The sequence below is a fragment of the Ciconia boyciana genome, chromosome 24 (genome assembly GCF_034638445.1).
Source record: "Ciconia boyciana chromosome 24, ASM3463844v1, whole genome shotgun sequence".
Lineage (NCBI taxonomy): Eukaryota > Metazoa > Chordata > Aves > Ciconiiformes > Ciconiidae > Ciconia > Ciconia boyciana.
The window spans coordinates 758768-777034 of record NC_132957.1 but is presented as its reverse complement, the minus strand read 5'-3'; the positions used below and the strand labels follow the sequence as shown (position 1 = coordinate 777034).

The window sequence follows — 18267 nt, the reverse complement described above, 5'->3', positions numbered from 1 at the left end:
GATTAATCCTGGTCTACAGGAATATGCTTGGCAGCCTGAGAAGATGGATGGGAATAATCAAATGTGACAAAGATGTAAGCAGCATGCGATGAGAAGGGCTCTCGGAGCCTTTGTCAGGGTATCACACAGCCCTGGCAGACCTATTTCTGGACTCGACTGGCTGCAGTTGAAAGACGTGTTCATGAAGAAAACGAGCACTGGAATTCCTGCTGCTGCTTTTCAGGCTGCAACCACCTTATATGGGAAAATCATATTTAATAAGATTGTGCATCTGGCGAGAGCCCATAATGGTCATGTCAGTGAATCACTTCAATAATCGTTCCCAAATTATGCACTGCTCATACTAAATCCACTCAGGTCACTCCCTGAGGAGCCCTTCTGGAGAGGCCCAGCGAGCTTCCCAAGTGGGACACGGCGGCAGCAGCTTTGCCAGCCACAGATCCAGCAGCAGCATAACAGGCTATTATATACAGGTCAATGCCAAATGCTAGTTAATGAAAATTAGATTAATCATTCTTCTTCCTGGGTTCTCGAGGATTCGTTCTCCAGGCTGTCCTGACACCGATACAGGCAGGCTCAGCATCCTTTGGGGCAGTGCCCAGATCTCCCTGCCATACAAATACTGCCCTTTGCAGCTCCCAGGCCCCATAATCCCAGCTTCCCTATTTGTTTCCAGCTGATTCACATCTTAAAGGACAAGTAATTTGCCAGAGCAGCCCGAATTCTATTTCCATTGCCTTCCTCCTTCCCTGCAGCTGAGCTGTGACTTATTGACTGTGAAGTAACTGCAGGGTCTTTAAAAGTTCAAGGCGCAGGGTGTTTTTCTGTCTGTTTTTGCCTAGCTGACTCCCTCTGTCATCATCTTCGCTAGCACCATTTCACGGGAAAGAGGCATGTGACATCCAACTAAGCTGTGAACCATAATCATGCTGGGGATGATGTTTACATTTGATTTTTCCTCAAGCTGATAAGCTCTCTCCAATTTCCCTCTCCATCACGTTGGTATGGATTGAACTGCTTGTGCCCCACGGGGTGGAATTCTTCTCTTATCTCTAATCTGCTCACTGAAAAAATTGCTTCCAGCAACCCTTCAAAAGTCACTTCAAAGTTATCATTGCAGAGAGGGAAGAGCTGCAATACTGTTCTTCGTCTGTCGCAATCAACGCTCTCCCAGTGCTTTTTGCAGATGGCCTTACAGGTGCCGCCAGCATCCAGCACACTCGGCACCACTGGCTGGGGCCGGGATCTCCACCTTGCTATCTCCAGCTCTGGGTACAGTGAGACAACTGTTGAACAAGAGCATAAATACTTGTTAAATCATTTCAGCTCCCTAAAGCAGAGGAATTCAACCCTGAAGAACACGTTGGAGGCTTCTGCCCAGGCTCTAAGCCATAAATGATGGGCAGACTGCAACCCATATAACAGGAGATGTGAGAAATGGAAATAAGTTGGACGTCAACTCTACTTCCCCATCAGGCTGATAATTTCCACCTTTGCAACAAGATGGTGGAGACCAGCTTTGCTATCAGTGTTGTACCAACAGCTCTCCAATAATCTGAGCCCCCTTGGACAAAAGGAGCTCTCCAGGCCCTCTGTCTCCGGGTTGCACCCAGGCAGAGAGGTGGTGATGTGCCCTCTCCTCACCCAACCCCTTCTGGGGTCGGGGAACCCCAGCCTGAATGATCCCGGTGCTCGCCTGTCACCCCCCCCACACACAGTGCCTCCGCACACCGCCTCCGCTCCTGCGAAAGCTCTGCTCTCCGCACCAAAAGGGGGTGAACAGTCCATTACGCTCCCTGCAGCCCCTTCCCAGGGCAAGGGGGTGTGGATTTGGGGAGGAGGCACAGCAGCCTTTTAGACCCGTCAGATTTTGAAAGTCCCTTTTCAACCACAGTGGTTAAAAACTTTTAAAAACCTCAAAGCCAGGTTCTCCGAAAGGGACGAATTGGGCCTGTGTGTTCACATATGAGCCCAGCTGCTGGCATTAAATGAGGTTTTCTCCCTCAAAGCATATTATAAGACTCCTTCAGAAGACTCTCCATGCCTTAAGCCAACCCACTGTCAAGGCTTCCCTGACTTTCAGCCCCTCTCCTCCATCCAGTTTTACTCCTGTACCAGCCTAACCGGCTCCCCTCTCAATATTTACTGAGCACCTGGGGAAGGTCCTTGCTGACCTGACCCACGGTCTGGACTAACCCCACCACGTTCGTTTAGTAAGAGCGCAGCACACAGCCATCCTCGCTCTCTGGCAAAGAGCTGGGGAGCAAATTTCAGCTATGCTGGTAATCCTTCATCAACTGCATGAGCATTAAGGTGAGCAGCACGAAGCACCTGTATAGGTGGAGCACTTCACCACCTCCATCACTGCTCCAAACAGCAGCGAAGGCATCAGCACTGCACATGCTAAATCGTATTTGTCACCATCAGCTTCAAAACAATCAACAGAACAGGATGGCATTCAGCACAAACCCCCTCTGCTCCCGGGCACATCGCTCTGGCGTATAGTATTCCCATCTGCTGCAACGAGGCCCACAGAGCACATCGACGTGCTCCGTCAGCCGGCAGTCCCAGCCTGCAGCACAGCTCACCCCACGTGCGGGTGTAGCCATGCCTTTGCAGATGACCCGCCGAGGGCCACCTCCAGCCCCCCCAGGTTTTGTTCTCTTCCAGAAAATACTTGTTAGCTGTTGTGTTAGCTGCACGTTGTCCCCAGCCCTCCTGGGAGCTCCAGTTGCAAGTGTGGCTGAGGCCGAGTGACACAATTTGGACGCTACCCAAGTGAGGAGTAAGCAACTTGACTCGAAAAATCAAAGCATCAGTGAGATTACTGGCTCCGTTTCATCTTTTTTACTATCAGCGGAAGGTAAGACAGCCTACAGGTTCGTAAATTCAGATTCACTTGCAAAGGGAAGAAAAACACACACTGCCTGCTTAAACCCCTCCTGAGCAACAGTCTCCGCAGACACCTTGTCTTGTCCTGAGCAACAATCCTCTACCCTCCCCAAAAAACAGAAAGGCGACAGAGAAATCAGAAGGATAAACAATATTTTAATTGTTCATTGGGAAGAGGTTCTCTCTTTTGCTCCCTCAGCATCACAAGCTGGAAGCCCACCAGCACACTCCCAAAAAAGAGGTCTGAGCGGTGGGTGGGGAGCACCGAGAGCGGCCTCGGGAAAGGCAAGCCGCACACAGCCAGCCCCTCCACCTTCCTTGCAGCACCAAGGAACCGAAGCAGGAAGGCCGGGGACAGCTTGCCACCTGCCTAAATCTCAGCACCTTACCAGAAATTACACGTTCCGCCCAGCCCCTCCAATGCGGCAGATGACATCTCTGAAATAATCACGGCTTCCGCTGTAATTTGTTGGTTTTTAGAAGATCTAATGATCCTCATTTAAAGGCCCGAAGACAAGGAGATTGCTGTCATAACACAACCAAAACCTGTCTACCTCGTAGCAGGCTCTGAATAAACTTCAGGCTCAGACAGGTGCTCGGGAGCTTCGCGTCAGGCCCACAAAGGAACTTGTCAACCCAACAACGGAGCGGGGCCGTACCGTCACGCGCAAAACTGAAGCTAGCAATTTTGAGGTTGTTAATGAGCTATAAATTATTAGGCCGCGAAGGCGGAGGCAGGTGCGCTTGCACAGCCCCACGTGTCTGATCCTGCCAGCCGAGGAGCCCGGACTCTGCCTAGGGCTGCCGGCGGCGCAGCCGGGCTCGGGCTCGCTCCCCGCCTCAAGCGCGGCCTTCCCCCGCGCCGCTGCCGGAGGGATGCGATGGACGCTGCCGAGGGGCCGCCCGGGCCCCGCGGGAGGGAGCGCTGGGAGCCGCAGCAGCTCCCCAAGGCACGGGGGGACCCGCCGCCCCCCGAGCTGCCACCCCCGGCCCAGCCCCGGGGTCCTGCTCGCCAGCCGGGCGAGCGGGTGGCTGCTCCGGCGCCGGGGTGCCCCGCTCCCGAGAGTGCCGGGTGTCGCAGCCCCCCGAGACCGCCCGGGGCTGGGGGCCGGCAGGGAGAAGCCCCGGAGCCGGGCAAGCCGGGCTGTGCCCTGCACGTTGCTCCGGGGGTCGCAGCTGCCCCTCCGCAGCAAGCACCGGCCCGGGACAGGGGCCAAAGGGCGGCCCCAGCCCGGCCGCTCCGCCGGTACCCGCGGAGTCCCGGGCCAAGGGTCTGCCCCGGGGGGGCGGAACCATTCTGGGTCCCGGGGGGAAGGGGGCGGCAGTTGGACGGGACCACGCGGTGCCCCGGGGTGGCACACTCCGGGGAGGGGGAGCTGGACTGAACCACTCTGAGCCCCCCATGGGATGCAAGGCACAATGCGGGGGGCCCGGCCGGCAGGTACCACTCAGACCCCCCCCCCCGGGGGGTGCAGCTGGACTAAACCACTCTGGGCCCGAGTGGGGGGGGGCGGGACACGGGGACACACACTCCGGGGGGCCCGGCCGGGAGCGGCCTCTCGGGGGGACGGCGACACGCAGGGGAACACGCCGGGGAGCCCGGCCGAGGGTGCCGGCCGCCCGGTGCTCGCAGCGCGTTACCTCCTGCCGCGTCCAGTCCCCCCACGCCGGCCTCCGGGGTGATGGCACCGGCACCCGCCACGGCCGAGCCTTCCGCCTCCTCGGGCACCTCCAGCTCCATGGCCGCCGCGAAGGCCGCGGGCAGGGCAGGCCCGGGGCGGGGCAGGACAGGACAGGCCCAGGCCCGCGCCCGCCGCCGCCGCCGCCGCGCTCCTCCCGGCTCCGGCCGCCGCCGCCGCTGAGGAGACTGGGAACGGCGGGGACCATAGAGCGCGGGAGGCGCCGCAGCTAGACACGCCCCAGCGCCGCAGGGCGGAAGGGGCGGTGGCCGGCACCAGAAGTAGAGCGGTCCCCTTCCGCCGGAATTAATCGCGACGCGGGAGCTGGCTGTCGCGATAGTCCGCGGGCTGTGGGACCGCTCCCGGCTGGAAGGCGCGGGGAGCGGGACGAGGCCTCGCGCACCATAGAGCGGCGAAGAGAAAGGCCGCCCCCATCCTCTCTAGCGGGCGGGAGGCACCATAGAGCCGCGGCGCTCCCCGGCGCGGAGGGGGCGGGGTCTGCCGGTCGCCATGGCAGCAGGGGCGGGGCTCCGGCGGCGCGGGGCGGGGCCGGCTGCCCGGGCGCGGGGGTGTGCGCGGGGCCGGCCTGCCCCGGGCCCCCGAGACCCCGGGCCCGATCGCCCCCGGCGCGGGCCTGTGCCGGGCCCTGGTGCGGCGCAGGCCCCGGCGCCCCCCGCTCTTGTCCCCGCGGGACCGGGACCCTCCCAGTGCCGGGCGCCGCCTCCCCGCCCTCCCCCTCGGCGGGTCCCCCCGGAGGCCGCGAAAGCCGCCGGGCCGGGCCTGCGCCGCCCCCGCTGCCATGGCGACTGAGGCCCCGACGCCGGGCCGCCCCGACGCCGCTCCCCACCCCGGGCGGGGGCCCGGCCCGTGGCACCATCTAGCGGCACCGCGCCGCCCGGCCCGGGGCCCGGGCAGGCCCCGGGGTGCGGGTCGGCCCCGGGGCGCGGGTCGGCCCGGGCCGGCCCCGCCGGTTCTCCCAGGCCGGCGCCTTCACGCCGGCGTGCCCCGGCCCCGGGGCACAAGCGTGCCACGGGCAGGGGCAGCCCCAGCCGGGAAACCAGCCCGGCACGAACGCCCAGCCCGCGGCGCAGCCGGGGAAGGTGCCGCGGCCCTGATGAGGCGGCTCGGTGGCGTCCCCGTCCCCCCGCCCGAGGGGCTCCCGGCCGCGTCCCTGCGCGGGAGGGCAGCCGGTGGCCCCGGAGCGGCTGGGGAGGCCGCGGCTGGGCCCGGGGAGCGGCGGCCGCCCGGGTGGGAGCTGCTCCGTGCTCCTCTCGGGGCTGGCGGGGCTGCGGCGAGGAGGAGCCCCTCGATGCCCATCTGACGAGCGCTGGGGAAAGCGGCGGCTCCATGTCCCCGGCTCCGGGGTGGCAGCTGGTGGCCGGGGGGTTCAGGAGGAGCTGGTCCCCCCGCGACACCCCGCCGCAGGGCTGTGACCTCCTGCGGCATCGGTACCGACCCCGGCTGGAAGCAGCGGCCTGGACAGAGAGCCGAGGCGTGGAGCTGGGTTCTGTCACTGCAGGAAAGCGACCCCGCGGAAAGACGAACGGCGGGGGGCTGGTCCCCAGGTGGGGGGCAGAGGAAAGGGGACGGCAGCCATCAGCAGGGTCACCTTTTCCCCCACCCCCTCCAGGACCGGGAGCCCCCGGCTGGCCATTGTCCCTGTCCCCTCTTGGGGCGCTGGGTGAAGCCGTGTGGTCCCCCCGGGGACTCCCGAGCAGGGCTGTGGGGAGGGTTTGGGGGTCCGGGGCAGTACGGGTTGGCGCAGAGCCCCACTGCCTCCTTGGAGAGGGCCAGGCTGGGAGGGAGGGACCCCCGTCCCCAGGCACTGCCACCCCCGGCATCCTGCGAGCCTGTCACTGCCCAGGGCTGGGCGGGGGGCAAGCGGACGTGGCTGAGCCACCAGCACCGTGGATGACAAGAGGGACAGCCCCCCGTGACTCCTGCTGGGCCCGGGAAGCTGCTCCGAGACCCCCTTCCTCCTCCTCCCCTCCTGCAGGCAGCGTCTGGCCCACAAAGGGTTACGCAAGGCACCCTGGAGTGACACCACTGCCACCAGCTCGGGAGCTCGGCTCCTTCCTGGTCGGATCCGAGGCTCGGTGAGTGCCTAAGCCTGTCCCCCGGGATCTGCCGGCCCCGGGACTGGGACCCAGCCGTGCTTTCACCTGGGGAACCGGCCATGCTTTGTCCCTCTCTGGGAGGCTTCGGGAGCGGGTGACCCTCCTGGAGTCCTGCTCTGATGGCAGGGAGATACCCCGGGGGGGATCCTGGGACCCTGCCGCCACAGCTCCTCGCCCCGAGGGCTGGAGGACGTGCCTCCATCCTACTGATTTACACCCCGGCTGGGTCAGACCTTCCAGAGACCCTTTTCCCAGAGCGGTGGGTCGGGATCAGCCCATTGCGATGTGGGTGGGGTTGGGTTAGAAGAGCTTCTGGGGGGACCTGGGACCGCGGTCCTGCACGGCCAGGACCAGACAAGGGACAAGCGGTTTTGCAGCACCGGCTGAGACCAGGGACCCTGCTGATCCCGGGAAGGCTTTGGGGTCTCAGATTGAGGACCCCCGACGGTGGGGGGGTTGGGAAACAGGTTATGGGTGGTGGGGATGGCTGTGGGGCAAGGCCGGGGTGGGCAGGGTGCATCACTTTCTGATAAATAACCTCCCCACCCGTTGCTGTCCCCACGGTGGGCATTGCTGGCGGTGTCACCCGGGGCCGGGCACAGCCCTGAATCGGGGACCTTGCAGGGGGATGAGCTGCCCCGGCGCAGCCTGGGCTTCGTTTGGCATTAAAAACCCTGGGAGATGCCGGCCATGGTGCGTGCGTGGGGCAGAGTGGGGTGTGTGGGGCTCCCTGTGCTGCCAGTGCCTGGTGCCAGGCACATCGGGCTGGGCCGTGGTCAGCTCTGCCCAGATACTGCCTCTCCCGGCGGGGCCATTTCAGGTGCGGGCTGGTTTCTGTCAGAAACCGGCCGAGCCGGCTCCTCCGGCTGCCAGCCTTGGCCTTTGGCTCCGGGCAGGCCCTATGCCAGGTCCCCGGGGGAAGACCGGGGACAGGACCAGGGCTTGGCGGCACCGTGGGCGCTGCTTGTGCCGGCTGGCGAGACAGGAGCTGCTGCCGTTCCCACGCCATCCCCCCTGCCCCAAACTGCCGCTGCCCATGGAGAGCCATGGGCAGCAGCGGGACACAGGTGCATGGCCGATTTGTGGTGCCCCAGTGATGGGACAGCAGCGGGAGCCTGTTGGGGACAGTGAGGGGCTGTGCTGGGTGGCAGTGGGGTTGGCTCTGGCACAGCAGATGAGCTGTCACGCCGGGGAGGGTGATGCTCTGGCTGCCCCACGATCAGGGTCCCTTGGACCTGTGGCTCACGCCGTGTCACCCGTGGGCATCCAGGGAGCCTGTAAGCACTGACTGGCTGACACTGGTGACATGGCTGAGACGGGACCTGCCAGTTCAGCTCGCTGATTCAGCAGGAAACCACCCCACTGCCATGCTGGGTCTGCTGTTTTTACTGGTCTTACAAGCACTGGGACAGGAGCGCGGGTGCCACCACACTGGGGTCCTGCTCAGCCCCAGCCACCCCATGGGCACACGTGTCCCTGCACTGAGCACCAGCGGGTGGCGGGTGGGTGCTTGGGCTGGTTTCGGCAGCTCATGACACAGAGTGGAAACCTGGACTCTGCCCTCGGCGCTCGCCGGCTTGCAGCCTGGCTAGCTGGGGCTATTTCTGAGGCCTGGGTGAATGATTACACCATCCCTCCCCGGGGCTGCCGTGAGCTGGGTCTCATTTTGGATCCCATGGGATCCCTGCTCGGCACTGCCTACGGCATTGCCCACGGGGCGTCAGCGCTCACCTCTGATGGCCCCTGCTCCTGCCAAGGCTGCCCCACAGCCGATTCCCAATGGGGCTGGGGAGGTTTCCAGCTTCCCAGGGCACCAATGGGGGGCCCCCGGCCAGGCTTGAGGGTGGCTGAGCCATGTCGGGGAGCCAGCATGGCCCCAGCATGGCCGTCCTGGAGCCTTTGGGCACCACGGGGCGGTGGGGGTGCCACAGGACAGGGTGATTGGCCAGCGGGGCCAGCGTGGCCAGAACTGGGGGCTGCTGCCGCGGCAGAGCCACGGGCCAATGAGAGTCCCAGGAGATCTGCCGTGGCACAGCTGTTGGCCAATCAGATCCTGGAGAGACTTGTCACGGTACAGATATCAGCCAATCAGAATCCAAAGATGTACCACAGCACAGCTGTTGGCCAATCAGAGATCAGAGAGATCTACTATGGCAGAGCGGCCGAGCAATGAGTGCCTGGAGAGACCTGCGGTAGCAGAGCCGTCGGCCAGCTGGGTCTTGGGGTGCTGCCATGGCAGAGCTGCCGGCCGGTCAGTGCCGGGATAGTGCCATGCCTCGGCTGTCGGCCAGTCCTCGATGGCGGCACAAGGGCGCCCTACACCAGACCCGGCAGCGCCGGTGTGGCCACGGCCCGTTGTGCCTGTGATGGTCGTGTCCGTGCCCGTGCCATGGCTGTGGCCATGCCGTGCCTGTGCCACGCCACGGGTGGGACCAGGACGGGCGCTGGCAGCCCCGGGGTGCCCGGGGCAGGAGCGGGACGCGCTGTCCGGGGCAGCCCGGCTTGCGGGGGGGACACGTTTCACCTCCCTCCAGCCGTGGGCTCGGGGCTGGCACGGGCAAGCGATGGGTGTGGGTCTGTCCTCCCCAGTCCCTGCGCGGGTCAGAGGGGTGAGGACCTGGCGATGGTGGTGGCATCGCGCTGGGCTGTTGGCTTTCCCGTCCCCATTGCCCTGGAGAATCGCTTGACGGTCTCACCGGGGTTTCCTTGGCATGTGCAATGGCACGGATAAACCCGGCCCCTTCGAGTCCCTGATCAAACTGGCTCCTTCCTGTCCCGCCCCATGGGAAGTTGTGGGAGGCTCTGGGCCCGCTGTCCCCCACCCCACGCAGGGATCCCATGTCTCTCTGGGTTCATGCTGATGTTTCCTCCGGGGAGCCAGGAGCCGGTGGAGGGGATCCCCAGGCCCATCCCGGGTGTTTCATCCCAGACGGGATGCCATCCTGTCGGTCAGGCTCATCTGTCCTAGATGGAAAACTTTGGATTTGGGGGAAACCCAGGGAAACCAAAGGGTGAAGCCAGGACGCTGGTGCTTCCGAAGTGGTTGGCAGAGCTGCCAGCTCCGCTGTTGTGCCGGAGCCCAGAGCAGGCGGGCGGGAGGGCACCAAAGCACCGTCCGAAGCAGCGCCCCAGGGCCTGCCGGCTCCTGGGAGGAGGGAGGGGACCTGGACCACCAGGACGGTGTGGGCAAGTGGTCCCAGCCATGGAGATGGCTCCTGACCTGCTTGCCCTGCCTAAGACCTCCCCTTCCATGGGCACGCGTCCGAGGGGAGGGAGATGGACCTCCCGAGGGGGGGATTTCACGCTGCACAGAGGCAGCTCTGGGTTTCAGAGCCAGCTGGCACACGGGGTTAGCTGGGGTGCGACACAGCTGTGAGTCCCGGTGCCCCTGGTGGGTGCCCGGGCACCGGGGGGGGGGCTCTGTCCCCTGCACCCTCGTCGTGCCCGGGCACCGGGGGGGGGGCTCTGTCCCCTGCACCCTCGTCATCCCCGGTGCCCGCAGCTCAGCTTTGCTTCTGCTCTTTGTTGCAGCCTGAAGTGGGATTGAGGAAGGGGCCAGCGGCTGCAAAGAGGAGCCGGAGCCGGTCCGCTCCCCCAGCCGCTGAGCGGGGGCTGCTGCGCCGGCCGGCTGCCGCAGTCGCCCTCCCTCGCTTGCGTTGGCGGGTGGCCACCATGGAGGAAATGGTGATCTGGGAGCAGCACACGGTGACGCTGAGCAAGGTGAGCGTGGCCTGGGGTGGCCATGGGAGGGGACGGGGTCTGTGGGGCCGGCTCTGCCTCACCCCTCTCTGCCCCATCCCTGCTAGGACCCTCAACGGGGCTTTGGCTTCGCTGTCTCCGGAGGCCGGGACCGTCCCAACAGGATGACCGGGGACACAGCGGTGGTTGTTTCGGATGTGGTGTCTGGGGGACCGGCGATGGGCCGGCTCCAGTGAGTGTGCGGGAACGTGGGGACATGGGGGGTGCTCGCTGCCAGCGGGGATGGGAAGGGCAGCGAATCGCTCCTGCTGGGACAGGGCCAGCATCGCTGCCACCCTGCCCGGCTGGGATGGGGTCCCCCTGGGGCAACGGGTGCCCTCGGTACCCCGCCAGCTCCCCCGGCTGGGGGCTGTGCCTGGGGCAGAGCCACGGCTGCGTTTTCCCTCCCAGGAGGAAGGATCACATCGTGATGGTGAACGGCCTTTCCATGGAGAATGTCTTGTCCTCCTTCGCCATCCAGACACTTAAAACCTGCGGCAAGACCGCCAACATTGTGAGTGTGCCCTGCGGCGGGATGGGGGCTGGCCTTGTGCATGGGACCACACCATGCCTGTCCCCATCCCAGCTCCCCTCTCTCACACACCCCGGGGTTCCAGTTCAAGGCTTGGAAATTGCTGTAGAAGCATCTCCTGGCAGAGATGGCTGCACCCACCATCCTCTCCTCACTTTCCACCTGCAGACGCTGAAAAGGCCGAAGAAAGTCCACCTGCCCGTGAGCAAGAGCAGCCCTGGGTCCCCCACCGTGCCCCGGCGCTATGACTCGGACGAGGACTACGGGTCGCACGGTGCGGATCCAGCCCTGCACTGCTCCCGGGATGACCTGGACCACAGCCAGGGCTATGATGGGGACTCGTCCAGCGAGAGGAGCTCTGGCCACCACCGGGATGACCGCCGCCACCACAAGTCGGTGTCCCGGAGCCGGAGGCGAAGCCAGGACAGCAGCCACTGGAGGCAGAGCCCTGGCAGTGGCTCGGATCGGAGGGGCTACAGCCGGCACCGCTCTGCCAATGGCTTTGGCCATGAATGGGACACCAACGGGCTGGCCCTGGTGTCGGGCTTCAAGCGGCTGCCGCGCCAGGATGTGCCGATGAAGCCCATCACGTCAGTCCTGGTGAAGCAGAAGCAGAACGAAGGTGAGGCCCTCCCGCTCCCTCTGTCCCTGGGTCTTGTTGCCTGATTTGTGGCCGTGCGTCCCCTGGGGAGGAGGCGATGGCAGAGTTGCTGCCAGGGTCAGGCATGCGGCGAAGGGCAGTGCATGCCGTGCTGGGTGCACCAAACCCGCCTGGCCTCAGCCTGGGGTTGCAGAGCTCAGCTTTGGGGCTTGCTAGTGCCCCAAGGGGGGCTGGGGTGGGCTTGTGGGGATGGCTGGCAAGGGGGACCTTGAGGGGGTCCTGCATCTGCCCGGCTCCGGCACTGTCATGGGCTCTCTCTGGTGCAGAGTATGGCCTGAAGCTGGGAAGTCAGCTCTTCATCAAGCACATAGTGGAGAGCGGCCTGGCAGCGAAGGGCAGCTCCTTGCAGGAGGGAGACCTCATCCTGAAGGTATGGGCGCCCACGGGGCGCACAGCACTTGCTGGGGATCTCATCTCCTGCTCTTCGGGTGGCTCGTCCCTGGCTAGTGTCACTGCAGGGGACAAGCCAAGAGCGTGCTTCTCTCAGCTGCCTGCAAAGGATGGCAGCTTGGCTGAGGCAGCTCCGTCAGGTGCCCGCACCCTGCCCCGGCTCCCCAGCCATCACCAGGGACCCCGCGTGGGCTCTCGGGGACCGGCTGCCCATGATGCTGAGGCTGGCTGGTTGAGGCAGCCCCGCGGCATTCAATCAGGGACGGTGGCTTGTCCCGCTGCCACAGCGGGATCGTGTCCGCCCTGCTGTCCCCATGGCGTGTGGTCCCCTGCCGCGTGTCCGTGTCCCCACCAGGGGAGCAGTCGGCCCGAGGAGCTCCGGTGTTCAGGGTATGTCAGGTGAAACGATGCTTAAAGCATTTGGGGAGGAGGAAATAGAGGGAGACGCTTCATGGCCCTCCCTCCCATGGGAGACGACACATGGGCCAGGCAGACCCATGGCCGCTGGAAACTCGGGCCAAAGAGGCTCTGGGGCAAACGGAAGGGATTTCACCCCAGCAATCCGGTGGGAGAAGCGGCTGCACCTCGGGGAGATCACAGCCCCACGGTCCGCTTGGGGCCTGACTCCCCGGCACCAGTCCGGCGTGTGGAAGGACAGCGCTGGGCCAAGGTCAAAGTAAAACTGAGCTTCAGGCAGCGTCTGAGTGGGTCTCTGCAGCTCCTGCCTCCGTGCAGGGCCCCCTGCAGCTAAAGGTGGGAGTTAATTAGCCTCGCTAATTTGTTTCCTCTCTGCAGGATGAGGCCCCACTGGGAGGCAGCCAGGCACAGGGACGTGGCCCAGGATGGGCGAAGCCGTGGGAGCTGGGGCTGGGCTGGAGGGGCTGGGAAGGGACCGGGAAGGTGGCAGTCAGAGCATCCCGTTCGAGCAGGGCTTTCCAGGGGGCAGCTTTCCCAGGAGCGAGTGCCCTGAGGCCTCCTGCTCTGCCCCCTCCAGATCAACGGGGTGGCCAGTGAGGACATGTCCCTGGCTGACACGCAGCAGCTCATCGAGCAGACGGAGGGGACCCTGACCCTGCTCATCCTCCGGGACGACCGGCAGTTCCTGGTCAACATCCCCGACATAGGAGACAGCCAGAGTGACAGCTCCCGGATGGATGGTGAGGGGACACCCTCACCGGATGGATGGTAGCGGGGCTGGGGGCAAATACACAGCAAGGGACTGGACAGTCACTAATGCGTCTTCCCTCCTGTTGCTGCAGATATCTCTGACATCGACTCCGAACTGTCCCATCCGCCATCCCCTGAGACCTCCCCGCAACCTCCAGCTGCTGCCAGGATGAACTCGCCACCGTAAGCCCCGCTCTGTCCCCATGAGCCCCTCTTTCCCCTGTCAGATCCCCCTGTGTTCTCTGCCTGTCTGGGGGGGCTGGTTCTCCTCCATCCCGGAGCCAGTTCACCCTGGAGGTGGGACTGCCATTTAGTCCCCAGCTTGCTCTGCTGTCCCCGCTGCCCACTTGGCACTGCCTGCCTGTGCCCATCCAGCACCTGCCTCCGTGACCTGCCTAAACCCTGCCCCAACTTTGTTCCAGGGAGAGGAGACGATCGAACAGGGACCCTGCAGCCGACACGATCGTGGACGATGCTCGCGGCCCTGGTAAGTGAGCTCAGATCAGGCCGGGGGAGCTAAGGCCACTGAGCGGGCTCCGGGCTCCTGCGTGTCTCTGCTGTCCAAACCCCCCTGGCAGAGCCACGCCAGGTCTCCTTGTGCCTCGGCTGCCCTGGCAGTGGCACAGCCACCGCCGCCTCCTGGACCAGCCCTCCTTCTCTGCAGACCTGCTGGAAGCCGTGGAGGGGGATGGCTGCCACAGCCCCCACACCAGCCCCGCTGCCCAAGCTGCCCGCAAGGACGGGTACGTCTGCGAGAGACGGTGGGGAAGGGCTGGGGGAGATGGGGAGCTGCTCCGGCGCAGGGTTGGTGTCACAGGGCCGGTGACCCCCTGTGCTGTTCCTGGCATGTCACCGCCGGGCTGACTGCGGCTTCCCGGGTGGCAGGTACAGCGCTGACTCCAGGGTCGTGCACTTCGTGAAGGCCAAGAGCGTTGGGCTGCGGCTGGCTGGCGGGAACGACGTGGGCATCTTCGTGTCAAGTGTCCAGGAGGGGAGCCCGGCCGACAGCCAGGGTGTCCGGGAAGGGGACCAGATCCTGCAGGTACCCGGGGCTGGGAATGGCTCCGAATGCTTCTGCGCCCAGACTGGCCCCATCCTCCTTGGGTCTGGTACCCGCCCGGGGCTCGGATTTCTCCTGCTGGGCATCGTTTTGGGTCAGTGCTGGTGCCCACGGCCCGTACCCGTTGGGCTCTGCGGGCACTGCCAAAGGGACAGTCCTGTCTCCGGCACCACGCTAACACCCAGCAGGGTCCAGGCACCACCTCAGCTGGCCCAGAGGCCCTCCCCAGGGTTACTAGGGGTTGTGGCAGGCACTTGGGTGACAGGGACCAGCTACCTCTCCCACCCTGCCCTGGGTACTGCTGTCCCTGGGACCCCCACTGGTACCTGCACCCTCCGTCCTGCTGGCAGGGCCGTGTCTAAGTGCTTTTCTGTGGCAGGTGAACGACACCAGTTTCCAGAACCTGACCCGTGAGGAGGCCGTGGAGTATCTCATGAGCCTGCCGCCGGGTGAGGACATCACGCTGTGGACCCAGAGCAAGCAGGACAGTGAGTGACAACCGGAGTCATCCTGGGCTTGTGCTTCTCCATCCTCTGTCTCTTCTGAGCAAGAATCAGAGCTGCTGGACTTGCCATGGCCCTTTCTGCCCCCGCAGGGTGGTCCTTCTTCCCTGCACCCCCCTCCTCCTCCAGAGAGGTGCCGGGAGGGGACCAGACTGTCCCGGCCCTGTTTGTGCCTTGGCATCCTGGAGCACGGGGGCTTTCTCTTTCTGGCTCTGTGGCTCAGCCTGGAGAGGCCAGTGTGTGCTGGGGGGTCAGGTCCTGCTGTTCCCAGCGTGCCCGAGAGAGCCATGGGAGGAAAAGGTGTCCCCAACACCCTCCTTAGCAGCAAGGGCTACCATGGAGGCTCCCGGCCAGCCTAGCTCCTTGCCAAATCCCTCCAGCACCTTCCCCTCCAGCATCTTCCTCCTCAGCCACCTCTTCCCCTGATGGTCTCTCTCACCCTGGTCTCCAGTTTACAGGAAGATGATCTCGTCCAATGTGGGCGACTCATTCTACATCCGGACGCACTTTGACTTTGAGAAGGACACGCCATCGGGACTCAGCTTTGTCCGTGGGGACGTCTTCCACGTGCTGGACACCATGTACCGGGGCAGACTGGGGAGCTGGCTGGCTGTGCGCATGGGCAGGGACCTACAGGAGCAGGACAAGGGCATCATCCCCAACCGGAGCAGGTAGGGATGGAGCCAGGAACGGCCACAAGATGAGCAGAGCTGGGGGATGACTCCCCAGTGAGATGGGTGGTGGGCCCAGTAAGAGGCAGGGCAAAGGCTGGTGGAGCAGTGGTGGGAAGTGTGAGCTGGTGAAATCCCTTCTCAGGGGTGATGGGGCAGTTGACACTCTGGTCGTCCAAGGTCCTGGAGGGAGGAGGCTACCACAGCCTCATCTGGCTGTGCCACTGAGCGGGAATGCCGGCTTCTGCTGCCCCACTCCTCGGAGCCCGGAGAGACAAAGCAGGGGGTAAATCTGGAGGCTCCAGATCCTGAGCCCTTTCCCCTCCCAGGGCCGAGCAGATTGCCAGCCTGGAGTCGGTGCTGAAAGCCACGTCTGGTGCCAACCCATCCGGGGCACGGGCTGAGTTTTGGAAGCTGCGGGGCCTGCGGGGAGCCAAGAAGATGCTGCGGAAGAGCCGGGAGGACCTGTCTGCCCTCACAAAGCAGGGCCGCTACCCACCATACGAGAGGGTGGTCCTGAAGGAAGGTGGGCACCAGAGCTGTGTCCCCATCGCCCAGAGCCACCCAGGGGACGTCGGCCCCGGGGCTGCCCCGCTGCGGGTGCTAGTGGGCTCCGCTCTCCTGGGAGGAGCGGGGTGAGTCCCAGGCCCACGGGCACCTCGAGGAGCGGGTCTGGACACCTGGGTGCTGTGAGCCCTGCCCTTGCCCCCAGCCTCCCTGAGCCGGTCTGTCTTCTCCCCACAGCCAGCTTCAAGCGGCCGGTGGTGATCCTGGGCCCCATCGCAGACATTGCCATGCAGAAGCTGAGCACGGAGCTGCCTGAGCTGTTTGAGATTGCTCGTAAGTGCCCCCCATGCTGGGGGGGGGAATTGTATCCAGCAGCCGGACCCTCAGCATCCAGGACCTGTGGGAGCTCTTTACCTGCAGCTCTGTTCCAATCCCGCCTCATTGCCCCCTCCCTGTGACACCCCAACACCTTCCTGGACTCATTCACCCTCTCCCCATGCATCATGATTCCAGCCAGGCCCCAGACATGTCCCCCCCTTGAGAGACACAGCCCTGGGGCCGGGCATGGCCAGACCCAGCCTGGGGCTGCCGGAGATGCCACATCTCCCCCAGCCCCTCTCGTGCCACATCTCTGTGTCCTGCAGCGAGCGTGCCCCGAGACGGGGCATCGTCCAAGGTCATCAAGTTGGACTCAGTGCGGCAGATCGCAGAAAAGGTGAGAGACCTTTCCCATGTCCTTGGAGCCAGGTGGGCCCGGGCCTGGGGGGGGAGCCCACGGCCTCCGTCCCTGTCCCCAGCGGGGCTGATGGCCGTGCTCTTCCCCAGGACAAGCATGCCTTGTTGGACATCACGCCCTCGGCTGTGGAGTGCCTCAACTACATGCAGTACTACCCGGTGGTGGTGTTCTGTGAGCCTGAGAGCCGGCAGGGCATCAAGGCCATGCGCCAGTGGCTGGCACCCAACTCCAGGAAGAGCTCCCGGCGCCTCTATGCCCAGGCCAGCAAGATGAAAAAGTACTGCAGCCACCTCTTCACCGCCAGCGTCAGCCTCAGCGGCAGTGGCAACACCTGGTACGAGGCGATCAAGGACATCATCAGGACGCAGCAGAGCCAGCCAGTTTGGACGGCGGTGGAGCAGGTACGGGGCGCAGGGTCCCTGCGGCAAGGCTCAGCCTGCTGGGGCTGCAGCCAGGCAGGTGATGGGGCCACGCACCCGTGCCCCCCACACCTGGGGTCCCAGGTCTCTGTCATCCCCACCCCGCAGGCAGATGTGGCACTGGAGGACAGTCTGGAGCTGCTGAACCCGCCAAGTGTGGCAGCCTCAGGCTACCTGACCTGCGACAGTCATGCCAACAGCGACTACGACACAGACGGCGAGGCGGGCGCCTACACCGACGGCGAGGCTGAGGACGCCTACGACCAGCCCGGGCTGGCCCGCTCCTCCGAGCCAGCGCAGATGTCCCCAAGCTGTGGCCTGAGCAAGCAGGTGAGTCCTCCCATAGTGGTATGAGGGGCTGGTGGGACAGAGCGGGGGTGGCACAGTGCCCAGCTACGGGGGCCAATTCCTACCCCCTGTGGCACAGGCAGGGTGTCACCTCTAGCTGCTGCAGCGTCCAGCTGCGCATCTGTGCCTAGCTCTGGTTCCCCATGGGGGAACACAGCCCAGCCCCGGGCTGGGGCACAAATCCTGCCCCGGCCTCTGACTCCCCCATCTCTCTGGTCTTTCACAGGCAACCGAGCAGCAACAGCAGGGCCAGCAGGGCCAGCAGTACGACAGCATCAGGTACCCTGCACACCAGGGCCAGCCGGGGGGTTAAAGCAGCCAGCCCTTGGGCTGGGGAAGGGCCTGCGGAGCCCTTGGTGCCAGCTCTGCCTGTCCTGACCTGCCCAGGCGGGGACTGTCTCTGCCACCTGTCCCGACCGGGTGGCAGAGGCATCACGGCACCTTCTCGTCCCCCAGGGAATACGAGCATGACGCTGTGAGGAAGAGGTTCACAAGGGCCAGGGATGACTCAGACCAGGATGAAGGCTACGAGTGGGGCCCAGCTACAGACGTGTAGTGGCACTGCTGGCCTCTGTCCCACTGGGCAGCCAGCCCTGACGCAGCCCATGCCACCAGGTCCATGTGACAGTCCAGGTAGTGCTACGCAGCACCCCATGGTTAGGCTGGTTTGGGCCTAATCCTGCCGTACCCCTCACCACCCCACACCACCAAGTGCCTCCTTCCCCCTTTTGGCCACGGCCTCTGCTGCTGGAATAAAAGGGATGTTTTGATCAGGACGGGCTGTTTCCGTGCGGGCTGGGTGGCAGCGCGCAGGGGAAACCCATGCAGCGGGGGGGCCTTGCTGGGA

General features: G+C 64.5%; 2 protein-coding genes across 6 annotated transcripts in view; one reads left to right on the top strand and one right to left on the bottom strand.

Moving 5' to 3' along the window:
- PIP5K1C (phosphatidylinositol-4-phosphate 5-kinase type 1 gamma) overlaps positions 1–5031 on the bottom strand; it is a 50917-nt gene extending 45886 nt beyond the window's left edge. For 2 of the 5 annotated variants that reach the window (XM_072845812.1, XM_072845808.1), the window contains exon 1: positions 4534–4616. Coding sequence is in view for 2 of the 5 variants with exons in the window: in XM_072845809.1 (XP_072701910.1) it covers positions 4534–4633 (100 nt within the window). In the remaining 3 variants the exon portion in view is untranslated. Of the gene's footprint in view, positions 1–4533 lie in introns of all 5 variants that reach the window. The other 3 variants (XM_072845809.1, XM_072845810.1, XM_072845807.1) reach the window with 3 other exon arrangements.
- Positions 5032–5078: 47 nt separating this feature from the next.
- Positions 5079–18183, top strand: TJP3 (tight junction protein 3). The gene is made up of 21 exons (XM_072845805.1): positions 5079–6136; positions 6568–6667; positions 10220–10408; positions 10495–10619; positions 10838–10940; positions 11127–11580; positions 11886–11989; positions 13004–13166; positions 13269–13359; positions 13599–13663; positions 13841–13919; positions 14062–14218; positions 14616–14724; positions 15191–15410; positions 15740–15936; positions 16155–16250; positions 16562–16632; positions 16743–17054; positions 17181–17402; positions 17647–17699; positions 17877–18183. The coding sequence occupies exons 1-21, from the start codon at positions 5919–5921 to the stop codon at positions 17974–17976; spliced, it is 3228 nt and encodes a 1075-aa protein (XP_072701906.1). The 5' UTR covers positions 5079–5918; the 3' UTR covers positions 17977–18183.
- The last annotated feature ends 84 nt before the right edge of the window (positions 18184–18267 follow it).